Below are 24,146 nucleotides of genomic sequence, written 5' to 3'. Positions count from 1 at the left end.
GTGTGTACCCTGGATCCCGCACCCCTTGGCCTCATCTGTTAATCCTGAGTAGTTTGCTCAACCGCCCCCAGAAGCAGCTGCACCACTCCTGCTTCCTACACGAGAAGCCATAGGGTCATGGAACCTGCTTGGTGTGAGTGTGGGGAGCCCAAGCTGTCACCTGTCACTCTCAGCTCAGCCCCCACCTCCCAAGGAGCAGGTGGGCCTGGGGAGTGCGGACTACCGTGTGGGGAGATGGAGAGCTCTTCCTTGGTCATGTCCCATGAAGCCAAGGCTTTGATGAGGTGGCTTAATGTCAAGGTATCTGTGGCTCCAGGAACCCAAGTGCAGCCTTCGGAGCAGAGAGGGCTTGGAAACAAGTTAGGGAGTCAGTTTCAGAGGGGCGGGGATGGGGGGAAGGTGGAGAAGCCATGTGGCAGGAATTTGGCAAGGCAACGAGTGACTCACAGCTCTTGCCTTTTTAAGTATTAACCATCTAACCGTGGACTGAGGTGGGCTGCGGTGGCAGGAGGTGGGCCAGCTGTCTCCCCTGCCTGCATTGGGCTTGGAGGTGTTCCGGGAGCTTCCCCTGGGGAGCTGACCGATGTGTGTGTGTGTGTGTGTGTGTGTGTGTGTGTGTGTGTGAGAGAGAGAGAGAGAGAGCGAGAGAGAGAGAGAGAGAGAGAGAGAGAGAAGAACATTTCTTCCAGCCTCGCCCCCGCCATCAGCCTGCATGAGGACAGGACCAAATGCTGAACAATCATCTGGTAGTCCTCTTGAGGACTTGGCATGGGGGGCCCTGAAGGAGTGCCTCTTTCCTAGACCTTTGGGGAAACCGAGGCCAAGAGGTTGCTGTGCAGTTCAACCCTGAAGGGCACATTGGAAGACATTCAGAATGAGCTAGAGAGCAACTGCTTGGCCTTAGTGGCCTTGGGAAGTGTCTAGAAACATTGGTAGGTGCTGCCACTTCCTGGGTGAAACAGGCAGGCTGAGGATCAAGCACCAAAAGACAGCCTAGCGAATCCAAAATGTGTGTTTGAGGACAGGTTACTCACAACAGCCCAGTCTGCAGACTGAGCAACTGAGGTTTCAGATGAAAAGTACCCCTGCATGAGGGAGAAGAGGCAGAGAGGAAGAGAGCAAAGTGGCATTGATTGACTTCCCGGTACACCTGTCAGAACCAACGGGTCCAGGGCAGCTGAGCCCAGCTGAGCCCAGCTGCCCATGGTCAGGCAATCAGCTTGCTCTGTCCCCTGCTTCCTGTTGTTCCCTGGTCAGTGGCAGCTTGGTGTGGACTGAACTGCACATGCGCACATGATCTGAGCTCCTGCCACCTCGTTCATGCACCATGAACATCTCAAACTCGGTTGTGGGAGAGCAAGTGTGGGAAAGCCCACTTCCTGGCAGTCGCTGTCTCTTCCCTCCTACATCTTGCAGGAAGGAACCTGCGAAGGTTTGTTGACAGTGCTGTTTCAAGGGGCCCAGCTCCACCCACATGGCCTTGGGGGAGACTGCCAATAGCTGCCCCTTCCCAACAGGGGCACCCCACGGGTCCCAGCGGTGCCTCTCAGGACCACTCTTACGAGATTCTTGCTTCCCAACATGACCTGCCTCTGTTCTGGCTTATTTCTCCAAGCTCCAACCTGTGGGCTCTGGGAAGCCTGAATCCTTGTATGACCACTACCTCCTGGACCGTCAGTGATGCTGGAAGCTCTTGTAAAACTTCTTTCTTTCAGGACAAAACTACATCATGCCAGCTCTGTAATGGACAGTGTGTTCTCTCCCTGGTAGATTTCACGCCAGCAGACAACAAAGCTAGATCACCTCCAAGACAGCCGTCTCTATCTCTTCCTCGGTCTTCGTGGGCTTCTCCGTCTCTCTCGCCATCTTCTTCCTCGGCCAGGATCTCTGGGATTAGTCCGGATGCCACTTCCCCACCTCAGGTGAGTGTCCCTGGGTCCCTGCACAGGTGCTGGGAAGGTGAGCTGCCTTGGGCCTGGCACCTCCCACCTACCATATATCTCTCTGGATTTTCATGTATGTGTTTATTCCTTATTGGAAAGATCTCCACCAGCCTGCTCACTCCCCAGATGCCCACCACCAAGGCTGTGCAGGACTGCAGCCAGGAGCCTGTGTCTCCAGCCAAGACCCCCAATTGGGCAGCAGGGACCCCATCACTTGAGCCATCATCTGCTGCCTCCCTGGAGGGCATTAGCAGGAAGCTGGAATCAAAAGAAGACAGCAGCCAGAACATAGGGACGCTGTCACTGGTTGTGCATGTGCCAGGCGGTGTTTTAAATATGATCAAATGCCTGCCCTTTATGTTTTTAAAATTTTTTAAATTAGTTTTTATCAGACGCAGTGTGATGTATAGACACAATTCTAAGAATCTCCCCCTGCCTCCCTCCTTCCTTCCCTGCCTTCTGCCATCCTTCTTTCTCCCTTTGTGTCTTTTTTATTTTTTGAAATAACGTGATTTAAATTTACATATAGTTTAAGAAATAAAAAGCTGAAAGACCCTAGTTCAATGCCAAATGCACACCCTTTAATTCTGTGTTCTCTGTACATTTGTCCCTTCACACCACGTGCAAAGTCAAGGACAAGAGACATGCTCAGACCTGCACACTCAGGAGCAGGCTCAGCCATTCCCAAGGACACAGCCAGAGCCTGGATGACAATGATGGCTCAGGGCTAGGTGTCCAGCTGGGCTGAGAGATGCAGTGAGGTTAGACATGTGCTGTCCTTGAGGGACCTGCAGAGGGCACTGTGGAGCTCATAACTGAGGGACAGCAGGTGGAAGTGGGACTGGGCTCCCTTGTGGTCCAGCGGGTTAAACACCTGCAGTGGACAAACACATTCAGTGTCAGAGTGCTGGTTCAAGTCGCAGCTACTCTGCTTCTGATTTGGCGTCCTGCTCATGTATCCTGGGAGGCAACAGCTGATTGGTCAACTGCTTGGACTCCTTCCCACCTATGTGGGAGACCCAAATAGAATTCCAGGCTCCTGGCTTCAATATGGCCCTGCCCTGGATCTTGTGGGCATTTGGGGGGAGTAACTAATAGATGCAAGATTCTCTCCCTGTCTTCCCAGTATATAAATTTGTTTTTAAAAAAATATATTTTTAAAGAGGAGTAGTGAGGATTTTATAGTCTGTGAGAACCTGAGAGGCAGCGTCACTGTGGAATAGAAGGTGTTGTCGAGGACATGCAGGCTGGCCTTGAGGCTCTGCCACCTGCTCAGCTCTGGGGGTAGCATGTACAAGGCAGACATGGAGTGTGTGCTGGCGAAGCCTCCATTCCTGTGCACCAGAATCCTTGGCGGGGCACAGCTGTTCCTTCTAGAGCCCCCTCGTGTTCTTTCTATGCCAAGGGTCAAGTTCTTGCATGTTGAGAATGACTACTTTCTCAGGAGCACAGGTGAGACTTAGATGAGTCTCTGGAATATTCTAAGGGTCATCCAGCGATGCAGACAAGACACGGCTCTCCTTACCTGTTTGTCTCTGATGGAACTCCTCCGTGTCTTGGCTCACCTGGAAGAGTACAGGCGTGCCCATTAGCAGGGTCCATGGCTGAGCAAGCCTGCATGGATGCTGCCTGCCCCTATGTGCCTGGTCACCCACAGAGGCCAGCCCTCTTATCGCTGGCCCAGGAGCTTGTCCCAGCAGTATCAGTACCTTTGCCTTCCTCCCCCACCTACTGTGAGGTGTAGACAGCATTCAGTTAGGACTGGCTGGGGAACCTTTGCCAGATCCCAGCAGGTCCTAAGGCAGCCCCTTCTAGGACTGGAAATACTACATGACCAAATTCCCTTTGGCTTTTGGTATTAGATCTGGAGCAAGGGAAAGGAGTGAAATGTGGATGGACATTTGCCTTCCCTGTAGAAATAAATTCTCAGAGAGTGGCTTGGCGGGGTGGGGGAATACTTAACTGCTATTTGCTCCCATCCCTCCTGATGACAGCTTGTGGTCCTCATCCGCAGGGCTCCGCTGGGTCTGACAGTCCACCCACCCCGATCTTTCTGAGACGTGCCAGATCCCACGGAGTACTCCTAGAAATTCCCCTCTATGTCCCCCACGAGCCAGTGCTGGAGCGGGCAGAGTTCTGCCTGGTGAGCCCTGTCCTGGACAGCCTCACCAGCCCCACGGAGATGAGTGCTGGTGTGAGCCCACAAGCACAGGATCCTCCCAGGGACGCCAAGAGCATCCTCCAAGATCCGCACCCCACTTTGGGGAACAGCAGATGCTTGTCGGACCAGAAGCCACCTCCCAGGACTGCAGAGGGACGAGGGGAAGGGAGGAATGAACCCAGGAGGGAACAGGAAGGCAGATCAGAGCTGGCAGAGGACAAGAAGTCAGGCCTGAAGAAGCTGGTCCTGAGTCCGGAGCAGAAGGACAGGTTACTGGATTGGAATGATCCCATCTCTGGCAATGTGCGGCTCCCCCAGGACAGCACTGAGAACGGCAGAGGAGGCCGCCCCTTGCCACGCCCTCAAGCACTGCCAACCCAGAGAGCAGTCCAGGGGCAGACGGGGGCCCAGGCAGACCCTGCACTGGGGGAACAAACAGTGCCTTCTCCCAAGTCCCCACTGAAGTTCCTAACACATGCCTTCCGGAAGACCCTCCGGTCCAGCTCCGAAAGTGGGAAGAAGTCCGGGACCAAGGCTGAATCCAAAACTTCCCCCACCCAGCAGCGCTCCTTCAGCCTTCGGAAAAACAAAGAGCGGGCCCCGTGGTCTCCCGGAAGAGACATGATGAACAAAGCTGCTGCCTTCTTTTTCCCTGGCTCTCCAGTGGCCAAAGCAGCCCAGGTCCCGGACACGAGCCCTGCTGACCCTGCTCTCCGTACCCACAGTCTGCCCAATCGACCACCACTCAAAGGGCCACCTGAACTTGCATCCCCTCGCAGCAATAAGATGGACGATGTCTCTTCACTCCTGGAGAAAGTGACTTTGCGAGAACACTCCGAGGGCCCCAGGGTTCCAAAGAGAAGATTCTCTCTGTTTTCCTCCTTCAGAATCAAGACGAGATCTTCTGAGAGTTTACCCCAAGAACCCAAACCAAGGAAGGATGTGAGAGACCTCTTTGGGGGTCCCAAGGAGACAGGGCTGACCATGGATGGCAGGCAGGCCTTGGAGAAGTCGGGGCAGCTGGCTCAGCCTCCTCCTGCAGTGGGAGATACAGGTATGTGTCCCTTCCCTGAGAAAAGTTCGCAGTTGGTGCTGGGCAATGAACTCTCCTCTTGAAACTAACAGGCACCAAAGTCTAACACCAGGAAGGAAACATGAAGCTGAACATTTAAAAAACAAACCTTAAAAACTTAACATTTTGCTATAATGTGATAGAAAGTGTTAGCAAACACCATGTACCACTCTCCCATTTAACTATTCCTGTGAATGTTTCATTGAGTAAAGGATCATAGAAAACAGAATTTTAAAGCTTATTTTGGCACACATTTGGAAATCCACTAAAAGCAGGAAACTGGAAGGGAAGTGGAGCAGCCAGGACATGAACAGGTATTCGTATGTGGTCCCAGTGCATGCAAGGCAAGAATTCAGTTACTGAGCCATTGCACCGGACCCATAGGATGACTTTCTTGAAAAGAAACAGAATGGGGCCCAACGTGATGGCGCAGTGGTTAAGGTCCTCGCCTTGCACGCCCGGGATCCCATATGGGCGCTGGTTCTAATCCTGGCAGCCCCATTTCCCATCCAGCTCCCTGCTTGTGGCCCAGGAGAGCAGTCGAGGACAACCCAAAGCTTTGGGACCCTGCACCCACTTGGGAGACCCGGAGGAAGCTCCTGGCTTCGGATCAGCATAGCATCGGCCCGTTGCACTCACTTGGGGAGTGAATCATCGGACGGAAGATCTTCCTCTCTGTCTCTCCTCTCTGTGTATCCACCTTTCCAATAAAAATAAAATAAATCTTAAAAAAAAAAAAAGAAACAGAATGAAAGTGAAGGGAATTGATTAGGTTGGGGCTGGCCTGCTCTGGACATAACACCTGGGCTCATCTCCAAGAACACTGTGTCTTCTCAGGTATTCCTCTTCGACAGTATTTTAAGAATATAAAGATTACAACTAGGCTGTCCGATTAGGCCTATCAGTCTTCTTTATCTCCTTGCCTTTCTCAGCTCCCTGCCACACACACACACACCAACACTGTAATCTATACATTTAATTGATAGGTGCCTGTCTGCAAACAACGAAGAGAGAAAACATTATCACACCCTTTCAAATCAGAGTGCCTTAAATGTGTGACCACTCAAAGTCAAGCTAGAATTTCAATTTTTTTTACAATACAACTTTTCAAGTAAATTCATGATATACATAAACTCAACAGAGTATTTAAGTGACTTAGGGGGAAGACTAGTTTCAAGTCCTTACCTGTATTTGTTTTATTATACAGTGTTAATGCTAGTTGTCCTTCTTGTGTGTAATTTAAACAGGTACCTTGAAGGCACTTCCTTTAGGTCTGACCAAATTTTTTATGTCAGATGGCATACAGACAACATCCACTAAGACCAAGTCTATAGCTCATGCAGTCTTGGAGAATGTACCCTTGGCTCACACTCTGAGATCAAGCTTTTGAATATTACCAGCCCTCACTGCCCTCTTTGGAAGGAAGGACAGGAGGGTCAGGGTCAGGGTTGAATCTCTACTTCACCTAACAATTTCTCTTTCTTTAATTTTTATTTGAATTTTGAATTTTATGGCACAATTCTGTAGAGTTTGAGATTCCTTCCCCTAAAATTCCCAACCCCCCCAACTGATTTTCCCCATATCATTAAAATATTATAATCTTTCACAAGGAGTCAAAATTCCATCAGTCTGTTATTTAAGTGTGTCCTGACATTGCTGATCCAGACAATGTCAGACAGTCCAGCATCCCATTGTTTAGTTATGTCCAACAATTTCATTGGGGGTCCGTCTTTGATTTGGAAGGAGAGATGCATACTACATTGTATCTTCACATCTGGATATGATAGTCTATTACACATTACTACACATTCCCTTAAATAAGAAGCCATGTAACAAAGTCAACAACAGGAATGAAGTTAAAACCAAACATTTACAATACCACGGAATTAAACAACATGCTACTGAATAACTATTGTATTGAAGAAGAAATGAAAACACAAAAGTCTCTTGGGTAAAATGATGCTACTATGTGATCTATGAGTCAGTGAAGAATTTGATAATAGGAAAAAACTACTTGCTTTATTGTGTTTTTAAAGATTTATTCTATTTTTATTAAAAAAGATTTACAGAGAAGAGACACAGAGAAGATCCCTGTTTGTTGATTCACTCCCCCAAGCGCCTGCAATGGTTAGAGTCGTGCCAATCTGAGCCCAAGAGCCCAGAGCCTCCTCCAGATCTCCCATGCATATGCAGGATCCCATATGATGCAGCTATCCCACTCCTAGGACTATATCCAAAGAAAATGAAAACTACATATGAGAAGGGGATCTGTAATCGTATATTAACAGCAGCACAGTCTACAATAGCAAAGACACGGAAACAACCCAGATGCCTGTCCAAAGAGGAGTGCTTGAATATTCTGTGCTGTATACATACGGAGTTTTCATTATCCATTCACTCATTCACGGACACCTAGGTTGATTCCATATCTTGGCTGTTTTGAATAGTGCTGCAATGAACATGAGAATTCAGGATTCCTTTGTTATACTAGTTTTATTTCCTTTAGATATGCACCTGTAAATGGGATAGCTGAGTTAATATGGTAGATCTACTTTTGGTTTCTCAAGGAGCCTCCATGCTGTTATTCACAGTGCTGTACTAATTTACATCCCCATAGCAGAGGATAAGGGTTCCCTTTTCTCTGCTCCTTGCCAACATTTGCTATGTATTTTGTTTTGGATGGTAGCCATTCTAACTGGACTAAAATATTTCTTTATAGTTTTGACTTGTGTTTTCCTGACATCTGATGGTATTGAGTGTTGTAAGGTATATTTTCTGGCCATGTATGCTTCTTTTTTTTTTAAGATTTATTTATTTTTATTACAAAGTCAGATATACAGAGAGGAGGAGAGACAGAAAGGAAGATCCTCCATCCGATGATTCACTCCCCAAGTGAGCGCAACAGTCGGTGCTGCGCCGATCCAAAGCCGGGTACCAGGAACTTCTTTCCATGTCTCCCATGTGGGTGCAGGGTCCCAAAGCCTTGGGCTGTCCTTGACTTCCTTCCCAGGCCACAAGCAGGGAGCTGGATGGGAAGTGGAGCTGCCGGGATTAGAACCGGTGCCCATATAGGATCCGGGCACATTCAAGGCGAGGACTTTAGCCACTAGACCACACCGCAGGGCCCCGTGTATACTTCTTTAGAGTTATGTCTGTTCAGATTATTTTTCCAATTCTCAATTGGATAATTTGTCTTTCTGTTGTTATACCTTCTGAGTTCTTGATATGCTTTGGATATTCATTCTTTGTCAGATCTTTTCTCCTGTTGCTTGACTTACTTTTTTTTTTTCTGCTGTTTCCTTTGCTTTACAGAAACTTGATAATTTGGTGTAATCTCATTTTTCTAGTTTTGTTTTTGTTGCCTATGCCTTTGAGATTTAAACAAAAAGGCAGTTGCCTACATCAATGTCTTGAAGTGTTTTCTTTATGCTCTCTTCTGTTAGTTTCATAGGCTCAGATCTTGTGGTTAGGTTTTTATCCATTCTGAGTTGATTTTTGTTTAGGGTGAGAGATAGGCTCAAGTGCCAGTCTTCTCCATACTGATATCCACTTTTCCCAACCTCATTTATGAAAGCGACTACCCCTCTCCGTTGTGTTTTTGTCAAGAATCCAATGACTATAGATGCTTGAATTCATTTATGAGGTCTTTGTTCTGCTCCTTTAGTCAATGTGTCTGTTTTTTGGGGAAAAACCATGCTTTTTGAGTTGGGTAACTATAGCTCTGTCATGTGTTAAAATCTTATGATGCCTCTAGCATTTGTATAAGTGTTATACATATTTGAGGTCCTTTTGTGCTTCCATGTGAATTTTAGGACTTCTTTGAGTTTTGTGAAGACTGTCAGCAGTGTTCTGAAGGGTAGGGCTTAAATGTTTAAGTCACTTCAAGTGTCAGAGACATTTCAGCAATATTGCTTTTCTGATCCATGTCCATTAATGATCATGTGCGTGTGTCTTCAGTTTCTTCAGTGTTTAATAATTTTTACTGTTGAAATCTTTCACATCTTTGAGTAAACCTATAGATAATTTTTTTTTCTTTTTGTAGCTGTTGTGAATTTAACCAAGTCCGTGCAGCTTTTAATACTACTGAAGAATAGCTAATGCACTTTAAATATTTTTAAATAAATGTTAAGAAACAAAATTAAGTCAGAAGGAGCCAAATCAAAAGTGTCACATGGCTACCTAATGATTTCCCATTGAAACTCTCCTAAAATTGTTATTATAATGAGAGGACTGATCAGGAGTATTGTCATTTGCAGGACCCTGAGGCATAGATTTCCCAGGGTGTTTCTGCTAAAGCTTGACTGACTTCCTTAAAATCCTCTCAGAAAGTGCACAGGCAAAATCCTGGAGTCTCCTCAAAATTGTTATCATGATCTTTGCTCTTGATCCACTTTTGCTTTGACTGGACCACTGCTTGATGGCCACTGCTTCTCTGTCTTCAGGGTTGTGATGGTAAAACCATATTTCTCAAGACTGCTTCAGGGTCTTCATCACCTATGTTTAAATCAGTCTACAGCTGAGCTGGGTACAGTGGTTTAGAGTTTGCTCCATTTTGAGTTTGTGTTTAGAGCTCTTTGGGTTGATCCAACTATGTGGTGGATGGTGTTGGCTGTTGTTTCGCTGTTACTATCGGATACTGTTGAGTTAGAGAGTGAATAAGATTAATCGTTTTCTTCTAAATTAATGTGGGTTCTCTGTCGCAGCAGTTTCATCTTCAGCATGTTTGTATTTCTTTTAAAGCAAGTGATTCATTCTCAAACTGCTGGTTTCTCTGGGACATTATCCCCACAAACACTTCATAGAGTATCAGCAATGACGCTGTTCCTCCGTGGAGGCTTCACCATTCTTTTGGCGATTGTTCTCACTTCTTTTCTAGCAGGATTCAAATTGCATGGACAGGGACTTTTTAAAATTGATACCTTTTCCGTTTCAGTGCTTCAGATAAGATTTTATGCAGACAAGCTATACCAACTTAGTCTGAGTCTATTTTACTGGAAAGTTCTAACACATGCAAATGTTTTCATAATTGTCTTTTCTATGAACTTGTTGAATATCGCCTGGGTACTTTTATTTCTTTCCCATCTTTTTGTTATTTTGCAATAATTTTTGCTTCAACTTGTTTTTAAAAAAACCTTCTTTTCATTTCTTTGTATCCTTATTTCTTATCTATATATCAGTGTTACAAACCGCAGTGGAAACCAAGAACAAAAGTTGTATTCACCATTTCTGAAGTTATTCATCACTTAGCATTGTATATACTTTATACCACATACCTTTTTACACTTCTGTATGCGTATCTGCCAATAACAAATTACTACAATTTTCTGAAAATAACTTTATTTTGTCTTCATTGTGAAGGGATAGTTTTGCTGGATATAGAAATATAAATTGGCAAATTCTTTTTCTTTTAGCATTTTGATGATATCATCTCATCGTCTCTTATTTAGATTCTTTGTTTCTCTATCCACAATGCATCATTTTTCCTTGTCATTAATTTTTTTTAAATTCTTATTTGTCATTCAGAGATAGAATGAACACCCTACTGGTTCACTCCCCAGAGGCCCACAATGGCTGGGCCTGGGCCAGGCTGAGTCAGGGAGCCAGGAACTTGACCTAGAATTCCCACACAGGTGGCAGAGCACCGTGTCCATGAACCATCAGATGCTGCCTGCAGGACTGGCTGTAGCAGGAAGCTGGAATCTAGAGCCAGAGCCCAGATTTAAACTGGAGCAGTCCAGTGTGGGAAGTTGTCTTGATCAGTGCTCTTTGAGATTTCTGTCTCTGATTTTCAGCAACTTTATTATCACAGGCATTGCTACAGCATTCTTTGTATTTATTCTATTTATGGTTTATTGAAGTTCTTGGAACTGGGGATTTGTACTGTTCATTCTGTTTGGATGATATTCAGCAATGTGCAATGCCTGCTGCTGTTGCTCTGGTCTCTCCCTGCCTCCTGTCCAATCATGCATACTTTGAACCTCTTGATTTTGTCACTGAGGCTCTGTTCATTTTTTCTGCTTTTTCTTGTTCACTTTTTCTTCTTTGCTTCGTTTTGAAGAGTTAGTTCCTGTTACTATTACTGAATTTCAGTGATTATTTTTTCCTTTGCAGTGTTTAACCTGCTGTTAACATGGGCAGATGAAATTTTACTTCCTCTTTTGTGGTTTTCATTTTATAAGTTTCTTTACATTTTTTATAAAACTCATGTTTTAAAGTTTTTAATTATTTTAATTGACAAATTAAAAAATTAGGTCTGCTTTTGCTCTCTAATTTTTCTCTGGATTATCAAACTTTTCTCACCTTGTTTATATGTCTAGTCATTGTTTACCAGCTTCTAGACTTTATGGAAATTACACTGAGTGCTTTGGTTCTGTTTCTGAGTTTAAAGGATGTTTAGTAGGAGTTGTTGTCATGATGCATTGATTTAAGACACATCCCTGCATCAATTTCTTCCGATATGAGTGCTGATTCCAGTCTCAGCTGCTTCACTTCCAGTTCAGCTCCAAGCTGAAGTGCCTGGAAAGGCGCTGGGGGATGGTCCAAGTACTTGTGTCCTGACATCTGCATGGGAGACCTGGGTGGCGTTCCAGGATGCTGGCTTGAGCCTGGCTCAGCTTTGGCCATTGTGGCCATTTGGGATTGAACCAGTGGATGGAGGATGAGTCTCTCTCCCCGCCTCCCCGCCTCTCTCTGAGTACAACTCTGCCTTTCAAATAAACACAATAGATCTTTAAGGAAGATAATGTTACATAAGGAGTAAAGAATGTATGGCGGGCAGTGAAACACCTTTGTTTCCTTCAAGGCTTGGAATTTTTAGCTTTGTTCAGGACCAGGACTGTATAACCTGTAATCTAGGGTTAATTGGCTCTATTAATAAAGGATGTTGCTTGTGTGGCCTTTGCTAAGGCTTCGCATGTTTGTTCCACCCTGGTTAGGTAGAGCTTAAACATTTCCCTGTCCCGCAGAAACTTTGGGGATTGTTTACGGTACTTTTCCCAGTATTTTATTTTTTTTCTTTTAAGCAACATCATGGAGTTTCTGTCTCTGCACCAATAGTTACTGTTAAGTAACAGCCTCAAAGGCACTACAGTGCTGATTTCTGAAGTGCTGTTTGTATAGCTGCTTTCCAGTAGTGTACCCCCTACACATCCCAGCTGCCCGAGCTCTGATCTCTGGGTGCTGTACTGGTTGGGTGCTTCCTTCCTGTGTGCACTGAGGTATAAAAAGGGACAACTCCAGATGGAAATCTGCTGCATTTATAGGGTTTTTTCCTGCATGCTTGCCTTTTTCATAGCTCTGGATTGCTACCTGCCCAAAGTCTGGAAGCAGACCCTTCATATATGTTTGTTCTGATCTCTAGTGCTTTATGGTTGAGAGTCAATTCCAGAATCTGTCACAGTAACACAGGCAGATTGGAACAATGCTGCAAAGTTTCTAAAAATTGCAAATAAAATGCCTTCCTTGAAAGTAAAAGAGAAGTGAATCAGGCAGCTACATCTCTTCTCTCTTGCCAGAAGTTTCACAAGTTTACTATATTTGGACATAATTTGTCCCCAGTTTCAAAATGTCATTCAATGCAAAAATATTTTTTGAAAATTAAATTTCGACTTGTGATTTGTGTTCGCTTCCTCTGGGAATGGAGGGCAATTGGACCATTTTCCTAATCTTGCAGTGCCGTTCATTTGCACCATGATGATGATGATGAAGTGGCTGTGTTTAACAACGATAAGATGTACTTGTGCACGTGCAATGTTCCTGACGCCGTGTTGGGCAATTTGTGGTGATTAGCTTAACTCTTTCCCAACAATTCTGCAAGTCAGAAATCAGGATTCTGAGAAACTTGGGGAAGTCAAGTTAGCTCCTCAAGATCACAAACACTAAGAAATGCATGCCTGGTGACTAAGTTACTTTATGGCATTTAGAGGCTGAAAGGAGGAGATGATCCCAGGATCCCAGTTCAGCACTAACAATGCCTCTTCCCTTTACTGTGCCCCACTCAAATTCCATCCTCACCTGAGCTCTTCCATCTGGCAAATTAAAGTGGAAAACAGCAACCTCCCTCCCCAGAGAGGCTGTGTTATTATATAGATGTTTGACATTATTTTGCTTCCAATAACAGCGTATGTAAATGTCCTCCTGGAGGTTGAATTACCCTTCTTTTGTAACACTTGGCCTCTCCCACTGGGGTGAATACATGAAAATTATGGAGGGAAGAAGGCAGGCTGGAGAAAATGTGAGTTGAGCTGGAATTGCCTCTGCCCTGCTCCCTCACCACACCCCCAGCCACTGGCCACCAGACACACACAGCACATACACTCCGCATATTTCTATTTGGGTAAAAGCTGCCAGGACAGTACCAAGATGAATCAGTTTCCTGTCACAAATCTGTAGCTGGTTCTCATATTCAGTGTCCAGATATTCACCACTGACTCTGCATCAGGTTGATGGGTAGAGGCAGGTGTTCTTGCTGAGAAGAACAAAAGCTGCCTGCGGCACCTGGGAGTCACAATCACATGTCCCAGTCGTTTCTCAAGGAGATGGTTGCTGGCCTGGGCACACTGTGGCTGGCTACCCACGTGTGCATAGGCTGGCACATCCCTTCTGCTATGGCTGTCCTGTGGAACCTCCATTGTTGAGCCTTTCCTGTCTTAAACTGCCTTTCCTGGCATTGGGATTATGGCTTCAACGACATGATATTATCTGCAAGTTGGGAAAATAAAAGTGGCATTTGTTTAGCCATAATTAATAAAATATTTATGTTGCATGAGACTATGTGATAAAACCTTGCGCTTAAAGTCCTTTTGCTTCTGATTACATTTGGGAGGTTTTTTTTTCTCCTCTTCTTCTATGACCAGACATTCTGACGCCAGCTCTTTTACACTGAGCAGATGTCATGTAGTAAAAATGGGTGCCAGATGCTGTGAGCCACAGAAGGGCGATTTGTTTAAGAGCTGGCTCCTACTTTTTTGCATTCAATTACTCTACAGAGCGAACCTTACACAAGCATTGAGGTAACTCAGCTAACTTCAGACATGCATTTTAATAATAGATTTCGTCTCTGAATGCATTCTAAGCAATGCACCATATAAATGGTGTTTAAGGAATTAATTGATTTCTGCATAATACCTTTTTCTGCTCTCAATGTGAAAAGAGAGCTGCAAAGCTCTTGGCAGGGATCCAGAAAAGTAATTAACGTGGAGGGCCAAATTTTCAGTTGCCCTTAGGTACTGCCTCTTCGTGCTCCTGGCAGGTGCAGGGAGGAAGGGAATGCCGCTGAGTGGGGAGGAGGGAGAGGCAGCTTTGGGTCGTGGGGCAGAAAAAGAAGCTGTCAGATCACTGAATCTTCCTGTTCCCGTTTCAGGCTCCAGGCACATCCCTGTGAGGGCGCAGGCGATAGATGCTGTCTCTTCTCTTTCTTCTGCCACCTCCTCCTCTACAGATGAAGAAATGGATTCCCAGCTTTCATTGCAGGCAAAGGTAATAGCACTTGGAAGAGCAAGGAGGGCCTTGGCTGGTGAGGGTCGTCTGCCGTCCAGATTGCACAGCCACTGTGAACTACAGCTGCAGTGGTTTTTCAGTAGGCTCACATCACATTGCATGTGATAGCACTCATTTTTACCTGGAGGATCCTGAGACTTCTCGCTCCCTCTCTTTCTGTGTGTCTCAAAAAAGGAAAAAAAAAAAAAAAAGAACAAAAAAAGCACTTTCTCAGAGACTCAAATTGGGGAAGGACAGAAAAAAAGGGAGAGACAAATTGACTTAAAACCATTTGGTGACTGAAGCTCTTAAAGTGGATTTAATATGTAGTCCAACGAGCAAACCATTGAAAAAATTACAACAAGCAGATGCATATTTCCCGAGGGAGGCACAGCTTCATTTAGGAAGCACTACAGGCAGACAGCATGGAAAATGTTTTGTTTATTCTAATCAGGAGGATGAAATGGAGCATGCAGTTGCATCTAGACACAGATGCTCCGAGGAGCCTGCTATGGAAAGGGACCTGCCACGTGCCCTCGGCTCAGAGAACACTGGTATTTCTAGAGGACCCATAACCACTTTCGTGCCTGTAGACAACAAATACAAACTTGGCTGTTTACTTTGTCCGTGTCCAAACACACAGAGGCAAGCACCCCCACCACCCCTGCTTTCTTTGTCTGCTGGGGCTGGAGCACTCCACCAGGCTAGAGGAGGGAGCTCAATCGCAGGACCCCAAATTCTTCCCTAGTGCACAGAGAAGTAGTTCACCACTCTGGCAGTATGTGTTTCTTGGAGCAGTGAGGGTCTGGAGAGGAAAGGAGAGACACAAAGTTTGTTTACTCAGACTCGACTTTTTCCATATCTGGTATTAGGCACATTGGTGTTATCTCAAGTTGCTCAGGGATTCCGACTCCCCATGGTTCAGCATGGAAGAAGAAGGAAGTGCGTGCTTGTGTGTGTGTGTGTGTGTGTGTGTGTGTGTGTGTGTGTGTGTGTGTGTGTGTATGTGTGCACGCACTTGAGAGAGAGAGGAGAGGGTGCAAGAGACAGAATATATTTGAAATTTTTGCTAACTGTATACATCTCTGACTAGTTCAAGGCTCAACACACAAATTTCATGCAGTGCCTTGATTTCTGGGGTTTTCTGACCCTGACTACATTCTGGCTCAAATGAGCCATAGCTCCTAATGTGAAGCATCCCCAGCACTCACAGAGAGTGAAAGAAGGGGATGACTCTAACACATCCAAGTAGCAAACTGGTACCTAGAACCACTCTTACAAATAGCTCCTTTTCCTCAAACTGTTCCCATACAGAGCTGGATGATGGTAAGGTGTGCCAACTCCCCTGGCTTCCAACATGACCTGCTGTTGCAGGAGGGGAAGCTGGGAAGGCAATTGCTTATTTATGACTTCCCAGGGATTTCCACTGCAGGAACTCTGGAGTCCTTGTCTCTTCTGTCCCAAGCACATGTGTCCCAGCCAGATGGCACAGAACCCACGCCAGCTCCAATGGATCTTATTGCACAGGAATCTGGGGACAGGATACATCCTCTCTTTCCCTTCCTTTGGCTTAATCCCCTCCTGCACCATTTCTCCTCCAAAGCTGGTACCTAATAGTCTGAGACAGAAGGAGGCATGGCTGTCTGTCCTTGGTGCTACTGTGTCTCCCCACTTTTCCTTTGCTGTTTCTTTGCCTCTCAGCCTCTTTCCTCTTTCATCTGCATCATCACCACTGTTGGAATAAGAATTGTGCCTGGCATTTTATAAGGTTCTGTGAGTTAATGTTCATAAAACATCCTTTTCTGGTTGCATATCTTTTTTTTTAAAGAGTTATTGATTTTTATTGGAAAGGTAGATTAGATTTATGGAGATAAGGAGAGACAAAAAGATCTTCCATCACTGGTTCACACTCCAAGTGGCTACAATGGCTAGAGTTAAGCCAATCTGTAGCCAGAATCCAGGAGCTTCTTCCTGGTCTCCCATCTGGGTGCGGGGTTCTAAGGCTTAAGATCCTGCTTTCCCAGGCCACACAAGCAGGGAACTGGATGGGAAGTGAAACAGCTGGGACATGAACTGGCACCCTCATGGGATCCTGGCACTTGCAAGGTGAAGGTTTAGCTATTATTGAGTCATGTTGCTGGACACCCGGGTGCAGATCTTTTTAACAAAGGATGAGAAATAGCTTTCTTTCCTAGGTTATCTTTTGCTAAGTCTTGATAGAGCCCTCAGGGTTTTACAGTTTGGCTGCTAGGAGGCACTAAGACCTGTCACAGTGCTGTCAAGCAGCTCCACTTGGCCTGGTATTAGTTGACCTTCATGTTGAAGGAAGAATGACATTTCCATAGGATTTCCACTCTAAAGGACAATTCCACTCTAGAGGAGGGGGTGCTTAATGTGCCCAGTCTTTGGGATAGGAAAGGCAAGCTACATGGAAGCAGGACTTGGAATCTAGGCTACATAGGTTCCACTCCTGGCTCAACTGATAACTAATTGTTTCTCTTGGGGATTTTATTCTGAGTTCTGAATTCCACATCTGTAAAATAAGTGAGAGGATGCTTGTGAAGGACTTAGGGCAGCTTCTAGCAGTGGCACCCCAAAAATGTGAGGATTTCTCCTGTAGCTTAGCAGAAGGGATGCTCAAAAGATGCTTGTTTGATAAGCGAATCAGCTCTTTATGTAGACGAAGTTATACCATCCCTGGATAACAACTGTTATTGATCCCCAGTCCCCGAGACTTTCCACACAACTCCTAGTGGGTCCCACACACAGAAGACCTGAAACTCTGCTAATCTCAAAGTCGTTGCCCGGAAGCGAAGATGATATAACTTGGGATAGCTGGGTTATGGGAGCTGAAATTTCCTTTTAGGGATGAAGATCTTCAGGATTCTAGGTGCTATGGAAAATTCTAGGAAAAAAAAAAGCTACAGTTGAAACTGATGGTCTGTTAAAGTTCTGAAGCCTGAAAACTGGATGTGTTCCTACAGACAGTGAAAGTTTCTCATTCCATGTGCCTGGGATGGGTGACACAATGACTTGGTCCCTAAACCTCTTACTAGCCACATGTGCTGCCAAGGGACTGACCCAGATTGCTTTTTTGGTGTCCAGAGCATGGCCTCTTAGGTCTCTGTTCCTCTTTTAAGGATACATGATCATTTAATGAGCAAATATTCAACTCAACAACAGTCATGGAATACCCACCCATGCACCACTCTAGCAGTAATATTTTCAAAATCCCCTGTTTGCTTCTGTCAGCAAAGAGGACATCTCTGGCATGTTCTAATCCTTGTTTTTATTTACACAGTTTATTTTTATTTATTTGAAAGGCACAGTGACATGGTGGAGGCGTGGGTGGAGAGAAGGGAGAGGGAAAAAAATGAAAGACCAGAAGACAGCAGACCTTCCATCCACTGGTTCACTCCCCCAAATAGGTTTAACAGCCAGGGCTGGGCTGTGCCATGCCAGGAGTCAGGAACTCCATCCAGGTCTCCATTGTGAGGGGCAGGAGTCCAAACACTTGGCCATCCTCTGCTGCTTGTTCGGATGTATTAGCAGCAGAGAGTTAGACTTGGAAGCAGAACAGCCAGACTTGAACCAGAGCTGCAACAACCTGCTGTACCACAGTGTCAGCCCCTAATATCTAATATTTACAGAGCAGATGATAATCAGCCCAAACTCCCTTGGCCATCCACACATGGAGTTTTCAAGAGGAGCAAAGAAAACACCTGTCATGAAAAACTGCATGCATTTCAAGATCTTTTTAGTACCATTTATCTTTTCAGTACCAATGTATCTTTTAATTCCATTCCCTGTGAATTTTTAAAGTCTGCTTATGTGTGTGTATGTGTAAGATGTATGCTACTATACATAAAAAATAATTTTAATGGCTCTCTCTCTTTTTCTCTTTCTCTCTCTTACATATATATGACTTTGCAATAAAAATAATTTAAAATAATTTTAATGAAAATCATGTAAATTCATAATTATATAACTGACATGCTAATAATAGCAAGATGATATTACTGAATGCCTCTCTCTCTTTAAAGTATCGCACAAAGGGGTTAGTCTGATTTAACCCCATTGCATCCCTACAAAGCAGTCCTCCTCATTCCTTTGAGTGAGATTCTGGGGTTAGTCAGTTGTGGGACAGACCGCAGCTCACACCACTCAGCTGGGGTCTGATGCCAGCCTCGATGGCTTCTGGCCTCAGTGCTTCCCCATTGTGTCTTGGCAACCTCTCTAATCAACAGGGAGAAGTGACCACACCACCATTTCCCTGTCTCTGGAAAGTGATGCCTGCAAGATCCAGACCTCTAGTTCACATGTACCAATTTTAAATCGTTTTTATTTTTATTTTATTTTTTTAAGATTTATTATTATTATTTTTTTATTGGAAAGACGGATATACAGAGAGGAGAGACAGAGAGGAAGATCTTCCATCCAATGATTCACTCCCCAAGTGAGCGCAACGGCCAATGCTATGCTGATCCAAAGCCAGGAGCCTCTTCCAGGTCTCCCACGCTGGTGCAGGGTCCCAAAGCTTTGGGCTGTCCTCAACTGCTTTCCCGGGCCACAGGGAGGGAGCTGGTTGGGAAATGGAGCCTGCCGGGATTAGAACCAGCGCCCATATGGGATCCTGGGTGTGCAAGGCGAGGACTTTAACCACTGCGCCATTGCGCTGGGCCCAATCATTTTTATTTTAACCAGCCCAAACACACCCACAGAACTCCGTGATGGTCACATGCGTGGACCAAAGGAGGGAAGGATAGGAAGCCATCTCACATCTGTCTGAAGCCGAGAACTTGTTTTGTCTGAATTACTTAGATACACTGCACAATCCCCAGGTTTGATTGAGCACCGTAAACACAAACTAAGCACTATATGAAGTTCTTGACGTTTTCATGTAGTGAGAGGATGTGTCCGTATGTCTGTGTCTCCTGGACCTTCCTCCTGGGGCCGCAGGGTAGCACCTGTGTAAAGCATCCTTACTTGGATACTTCCTGAACACGCACTTACACACAGGCTTCCGTATGTACCACCTAGTAGCCATGTGTGGCCACTCAAGATTACTTTCAAATCATTAAAATTACATAAAATTTAAAATTCAATTCCTAATTCACACTTGCTTCATTGCAGGTACCTTGCCACTTGTAGCTAGTAGTACTTACATCTTGGTCAGGACAGTGTAGCTCATTTCCATAAAATTGGAAAGTGCTATTGCAGGTATTACCCCAAAAGTTAACTTGTAACCACTGGTCAAAGAGGGCAGAAGTTTATAACAATATTTTAGAAAAGTTTTTTTTTTCTCAGTCTGATGTTTTCTTCTCTATTTTTTCCACAGGAAAAGAAAACTCTTCGAAGAAGAAGGAAGCTGGAAAAAGCAACCAGGCAGTTGGCTAAGCAGGAGGAATTGAAACGACTCCATAAGGCTCAGGTCAGAAAAGAACTTGAGATGAAGCAGCCCTGGGCCTGGGGTGCTGGGATTCTAGATCAAACATTGAGTGTCTGCTTTGCACTGGGGAAAAGAGAACTTCCTCTGAGAAACCAGGTTTGCGGCATCTGTAAGGCCCTGGCTCAGTGCCTGGGGTGGGGTACTGTGGGGCCTTTAGAGCCAGGAGTTGAATTGGCATGTTCCCAACCCCCTTTCTACCTGCAGACATATGCAAAGGGAGGCTGGAACAGGAGCCAACACATGGCCTTGAGAATCATCCTGGGCCCTGGATACTTTTAGTTTTGTCCTGTATGAGGACAAAAAGCCTCCATGAACTCCATGACAGTCCCTTTGTTAAACAGATAGCAGCTAAGGGCTAACTCCAGGGCAGGATTCACTGGAAGCGTCACTACCCAGCACTGCCACGTGGACCTCCAGCTTGGTTGTTGACTCCAAACATCTCTGCTGCAGGTGCTCTGTCCAGCTCAACCAGCCAGTCAACCCAGAGCAGAAAAATCACAATGGGCTCCAGCTCCCCGCAGACCTCAATTCTAGCCTTGAAGGACCCATGGCCTTAGACAAACCACACATGTTGATCGACTCACAGGCCCTTAGATCTCTGTCTCCAGTTGACCACACAATCCTATGAATTGTTTCTGGCAAGAATGAGGTTACTTTAAAACCTCCTATACCTTTTCCCAGGGGGTTAATTCAGGAGCTCCCTTCCTTTGGACACTCCCCAAAACTCCCTTCTATCCATGCTCAACTGCAAAAATTGATTTCCTTGAAACCTTTCAACACTGCCTCCTAAGAAAAAGGGCAAATCTTTCTGACCCGACCAGCAAATGCAGAGATTTCGCCTCCTTATTTTCTTACTCCAGACAGTGTTAGTAAGCGAAGAATTGGAATGGCCTTTTGAGTCCTAAGCTGCCTCCTTCATGTCGAGATATTTGCTCTTTGTTTCTAATGGAAGAACACCAGGTCACTCTGCTAGGGCAGTCATAACAAAACAGCACGTTGTGGTGGCTTCAGAACAGTTATTTCTCTCTCGGTTCTGGAACCCAGGAGTCCAAGATGAAGGTATCCTCAGTCTTGGCCTCTTTCCCCAGCTCGCAGAATGCTGCTCTCCTGCTGGGTCCTCACAAGGTCTCTCTTGTTTGTGTGTGTAGGTGGGAGGCCAGAGTGGGGAAGAGAGATTGAGGTCCTTGAGGTCTCTTCCTCTTTTAAAGGGCATGAAGTCTCTCAAGACCCCGCCCTCCTGACCTCATTTAACCATAATCACCTCCTTGCAGGCCTACTCTTCAAATACAATCCTATCGGGGAGCAGGGCTTCCATACATGAATTTAGAGGGGACCCAAACATTTAGCCCATAGCAACCGCATGCTGTAAGTGCACAGCTATCAGCAATAAAGTCATTTAACATATTTCCCTTCTTCAGTGATTCCATACTATGCCAGAAAGAGATGGATTTCTAGAGATTTAATTGACTTCACAAGAGAAACCAACAGCAAGAGGGCATGAAATTACAAGTCATTTTAGATAGAATTTCTGTCTATTTCAAATTATATGTTTTGAGGCTTGAGCACTTGCTGGGGCAAGAAGAGCCTAGGACAGGGGGGTGGAGAGAGGGGCACTTAGGTCCCACCCCTGAAGTGACCTTTTTACAGGATTGGATGGGCTTGGAATGCCTCAGCTACTCTGGCCATGGTTCCTAGAGAGACTCAGGAGACTGTGGGGCTAAGAGCAAAGGGGAGTGAGAGGAAACTGAAGTAAGGGGAGAAGAGGAACAGGAAGCTTTGCACAGACAGTGACTATTCCTTTAACTTACCTGTTCTGCCAAGAGCTGTGCCCTTGGGCTGCACGGCAGTGTTTGAAGGCAGATACCATCGGTGGGATGAATAAGTTTATGTAGAGAAACTTCTCACCTGGGCTTCCTTCCAAATGCACATAGGAGTAAAGTAGCCAGTATAGAAAATACCAATAAAGGCAAACCTGATCGTGACTCCACACCTTAAAAGGTATCTCTGATGGGCTGTGCCCTGATGGGTTTAATACCTTGCAACTTATCCTCATTGCCATCAGTGACTCCACAGGGACCCTGGACATCATTTGTGCTGCAAGGAAACAATAGGTACAACCCGAAGCTAAGAGAAGGAGCAGGAGAGTCCGACAAAGCAACAGCAAGTCCCAGGAGTTGGCCCACTTCTCCACTACTGCCCATTTCTTGGAAGGCATCTGTAGGTTTTCTTGGGAGTGAAGAATGAGTGTGTGCTGGGCCTGTCCTGGGAGCCATGCTGCATTCTGAATAGTGGCTGCAGCTCTTGTTGCTGCTCAGTGGCTATGTTGAGAGATCATGGAGCCCAGCACCCCTGCCACAGAGGACATTTGTGCATCTGGCCTTTCAGAGGGAACTGTGCTTTTAGTATGCACCTGGGACTGGACTGAATGTATGCCTAGCTTGGGTTTCATAGTTAAGAGGGGACACCTCAGCATCTAGTGGTTTGGGAATTCAGAGGTCATTGTCCATTAATCAAAGCAGTGATACTCCAACTCAAGTGGGTCAGTCCCCTCGCCTGAGTCTACACGTGCAGATTGCCCATGTGACATGTGATCCTGGCATTGCAGGCCATCCAGAGGCAGCTGGAGGAAGTGGAGGTGCGGCACAAGGCTTTGGAGATCAAGGGCGTGAGACTGGAGAAGGCGCTGAGAGGAGAAGCAGGTATGACCCCATCCCGGTAAACAAAGCAGCAGGTCTGAGTCCACACGCTAAGGTTAGTGCTCAACTGGCCTTCCAGGCAAAGCTATGAGGCTGTGTCAGCCCCCAGGACACTTGTGGGAGTGCAAGAGTAGTGCCAGATCTACTTCTAACACCAGGGGCGCTGGTCCATCTGTGGGACCTCTTACTTGGTGACTGGTCTGCCCAGCTTCTCTTCCAACCAGCGTGAATGCTCTTTGGCTGTCAGAGGTGAGAAAACATTCAGGACACACATTTGAGTGTTTAAGCAGAGTCGGTAGGAACTCAAGGCTGAAAGTTGGGGTCTAAATTGTGGTGTCTCCTTTTACTGTAAAAATGAGCTTGAGTCAGTCACTTTATAAACCTTTGAACATTTTCATTGTCTCATCTAGAATTGGGATAACAGTAGTTCTAGAGCTGATTTAAAGATTTAAAAAAATGATATCGAATGCTCCATTAGCCTATTTCTTGGTTAACGCAGAGGAGTAGATGGTAATGATTCCATAGATGGCATAGATGAGAGGCAGAGGAGGACAAGGCGCTAATCCTTGAGGTTAGGAAATGCAGAGCCAAGTCTCAGAAGACAATCTCCTAACCCATGAGGAGCCAGGTGAGAGTTTCCAGGTAAGGGGCGACTCAGACACCACTGGATCTTTGAGGGCCCCCAGTGTGGCTAATAATTTGGAGGGGCCCTTAGAATTTGCTGAGCAAGGGCAGATGTTGTTTCTTTAGCTCTGTGATGCCCTCTGCCTTCTGGATGTGTAGCCTGTGAACCACCATACTTTGTGCCACATTGTCAATGGTGTGTTGCTATCCAGTAATTCAGGGGCAGGCCAGGATCTCAGTTACTGTGAAAGTCAGACTATTTGTTAGTGGATGACACTAGCCAGGGCAGACCTGGATCTCCTGAGGCCTGAAGCTCATTCAAGATCAAGCAGGGAATATCGGGGGGCCACTCTCAGAGCCTGGCAGGGACCTGTTGAGTAAGGGAATGGGGAAGGTGTGGTAGGGAGGGCTTCAACTTTCTGAGCTGCCTGATTCATGTGTTGCTACATAGCAGGGAAGTGCTGGAGGTTGACTTCACCCATCTGTGCCTCAGTTTTCTTGTTTGAAATGCAAGAGTGAAGACCATACCTGTTTCTTCCAATAGTGGTAAGGGTTGGCTGAAATTCGTGTGAGACTCCCATATGCGGGGAATGCCCAGCATGGAGTGGATGATTTATCAGGAAGATTTCCTCCTGTTCCTACTCAGATACACTGTAGATTTTCCCACAAAGCTAACCACACTTGCTCATCAGAAGTGAAGTTTCTTACAGTGCTTGGACTCTCG

General features: G+C 45.7%; 1 protein-coding gene across 1 annotated transcript in view; it reads left to right on the top strand.

Annotated features, from left to right (window-relative positions):
- The first annotated feature begins 1,629 nt into the window (after positions 1–1,629).
- The window catches only part of LOC121162216 (MICAL C-terminal-like protein), a 45,168-nt gene continuing 22,651 nt past the window's right edge, over positions 1,630–24,146 (top strand). The window contains exons 1-5 of the mRNA XM_040989102.1: positions 1,630–1,922; positions 3,958–5,158; positions 14,538–14,653; positions 19,992–20,084; positions 22,708–22,801. Of these exons, the coding sequence (XP_040845036.1) occupies positions 1,653–1,922; positions 3,958–5,158; positions 14,538–14,653; positions 19,992–20,084; positions 22,708–22,801 (1,774 nt within the window). The 5' untranslated portion in view covers positions 1,630–1,652. The remainder of the gene's footprint in view (positions 1,923–3,957; positions 5,159–14,537; positions 14,654–19,991; positions 20,085–22,707; positions 22,802–24,146) is intronic.

This window comes from Ochotona curzoniae, unplaced genomic scaffold (assembly GCF_017591425.1).
Source record: "Ochotona curzoniae isolate NIBS_2020 unplaced genomic scaffold, NIBS_Ocur_1.0 contig_517, whole genome shotgun sequence".
NCBI classification, from domain to species: domain Eukaryota; kingdom Metazoa; phylum Chordata; class Mammalia; order Lagomorpha; family Ochotonidae; genus Ochotona; species Ochotona curzoniae.
The sequence above is the reverse complement of the archived record's forward strand: the minus strand, read 5'-3'. Positions and strand labels throughout refer to the sequence as shown.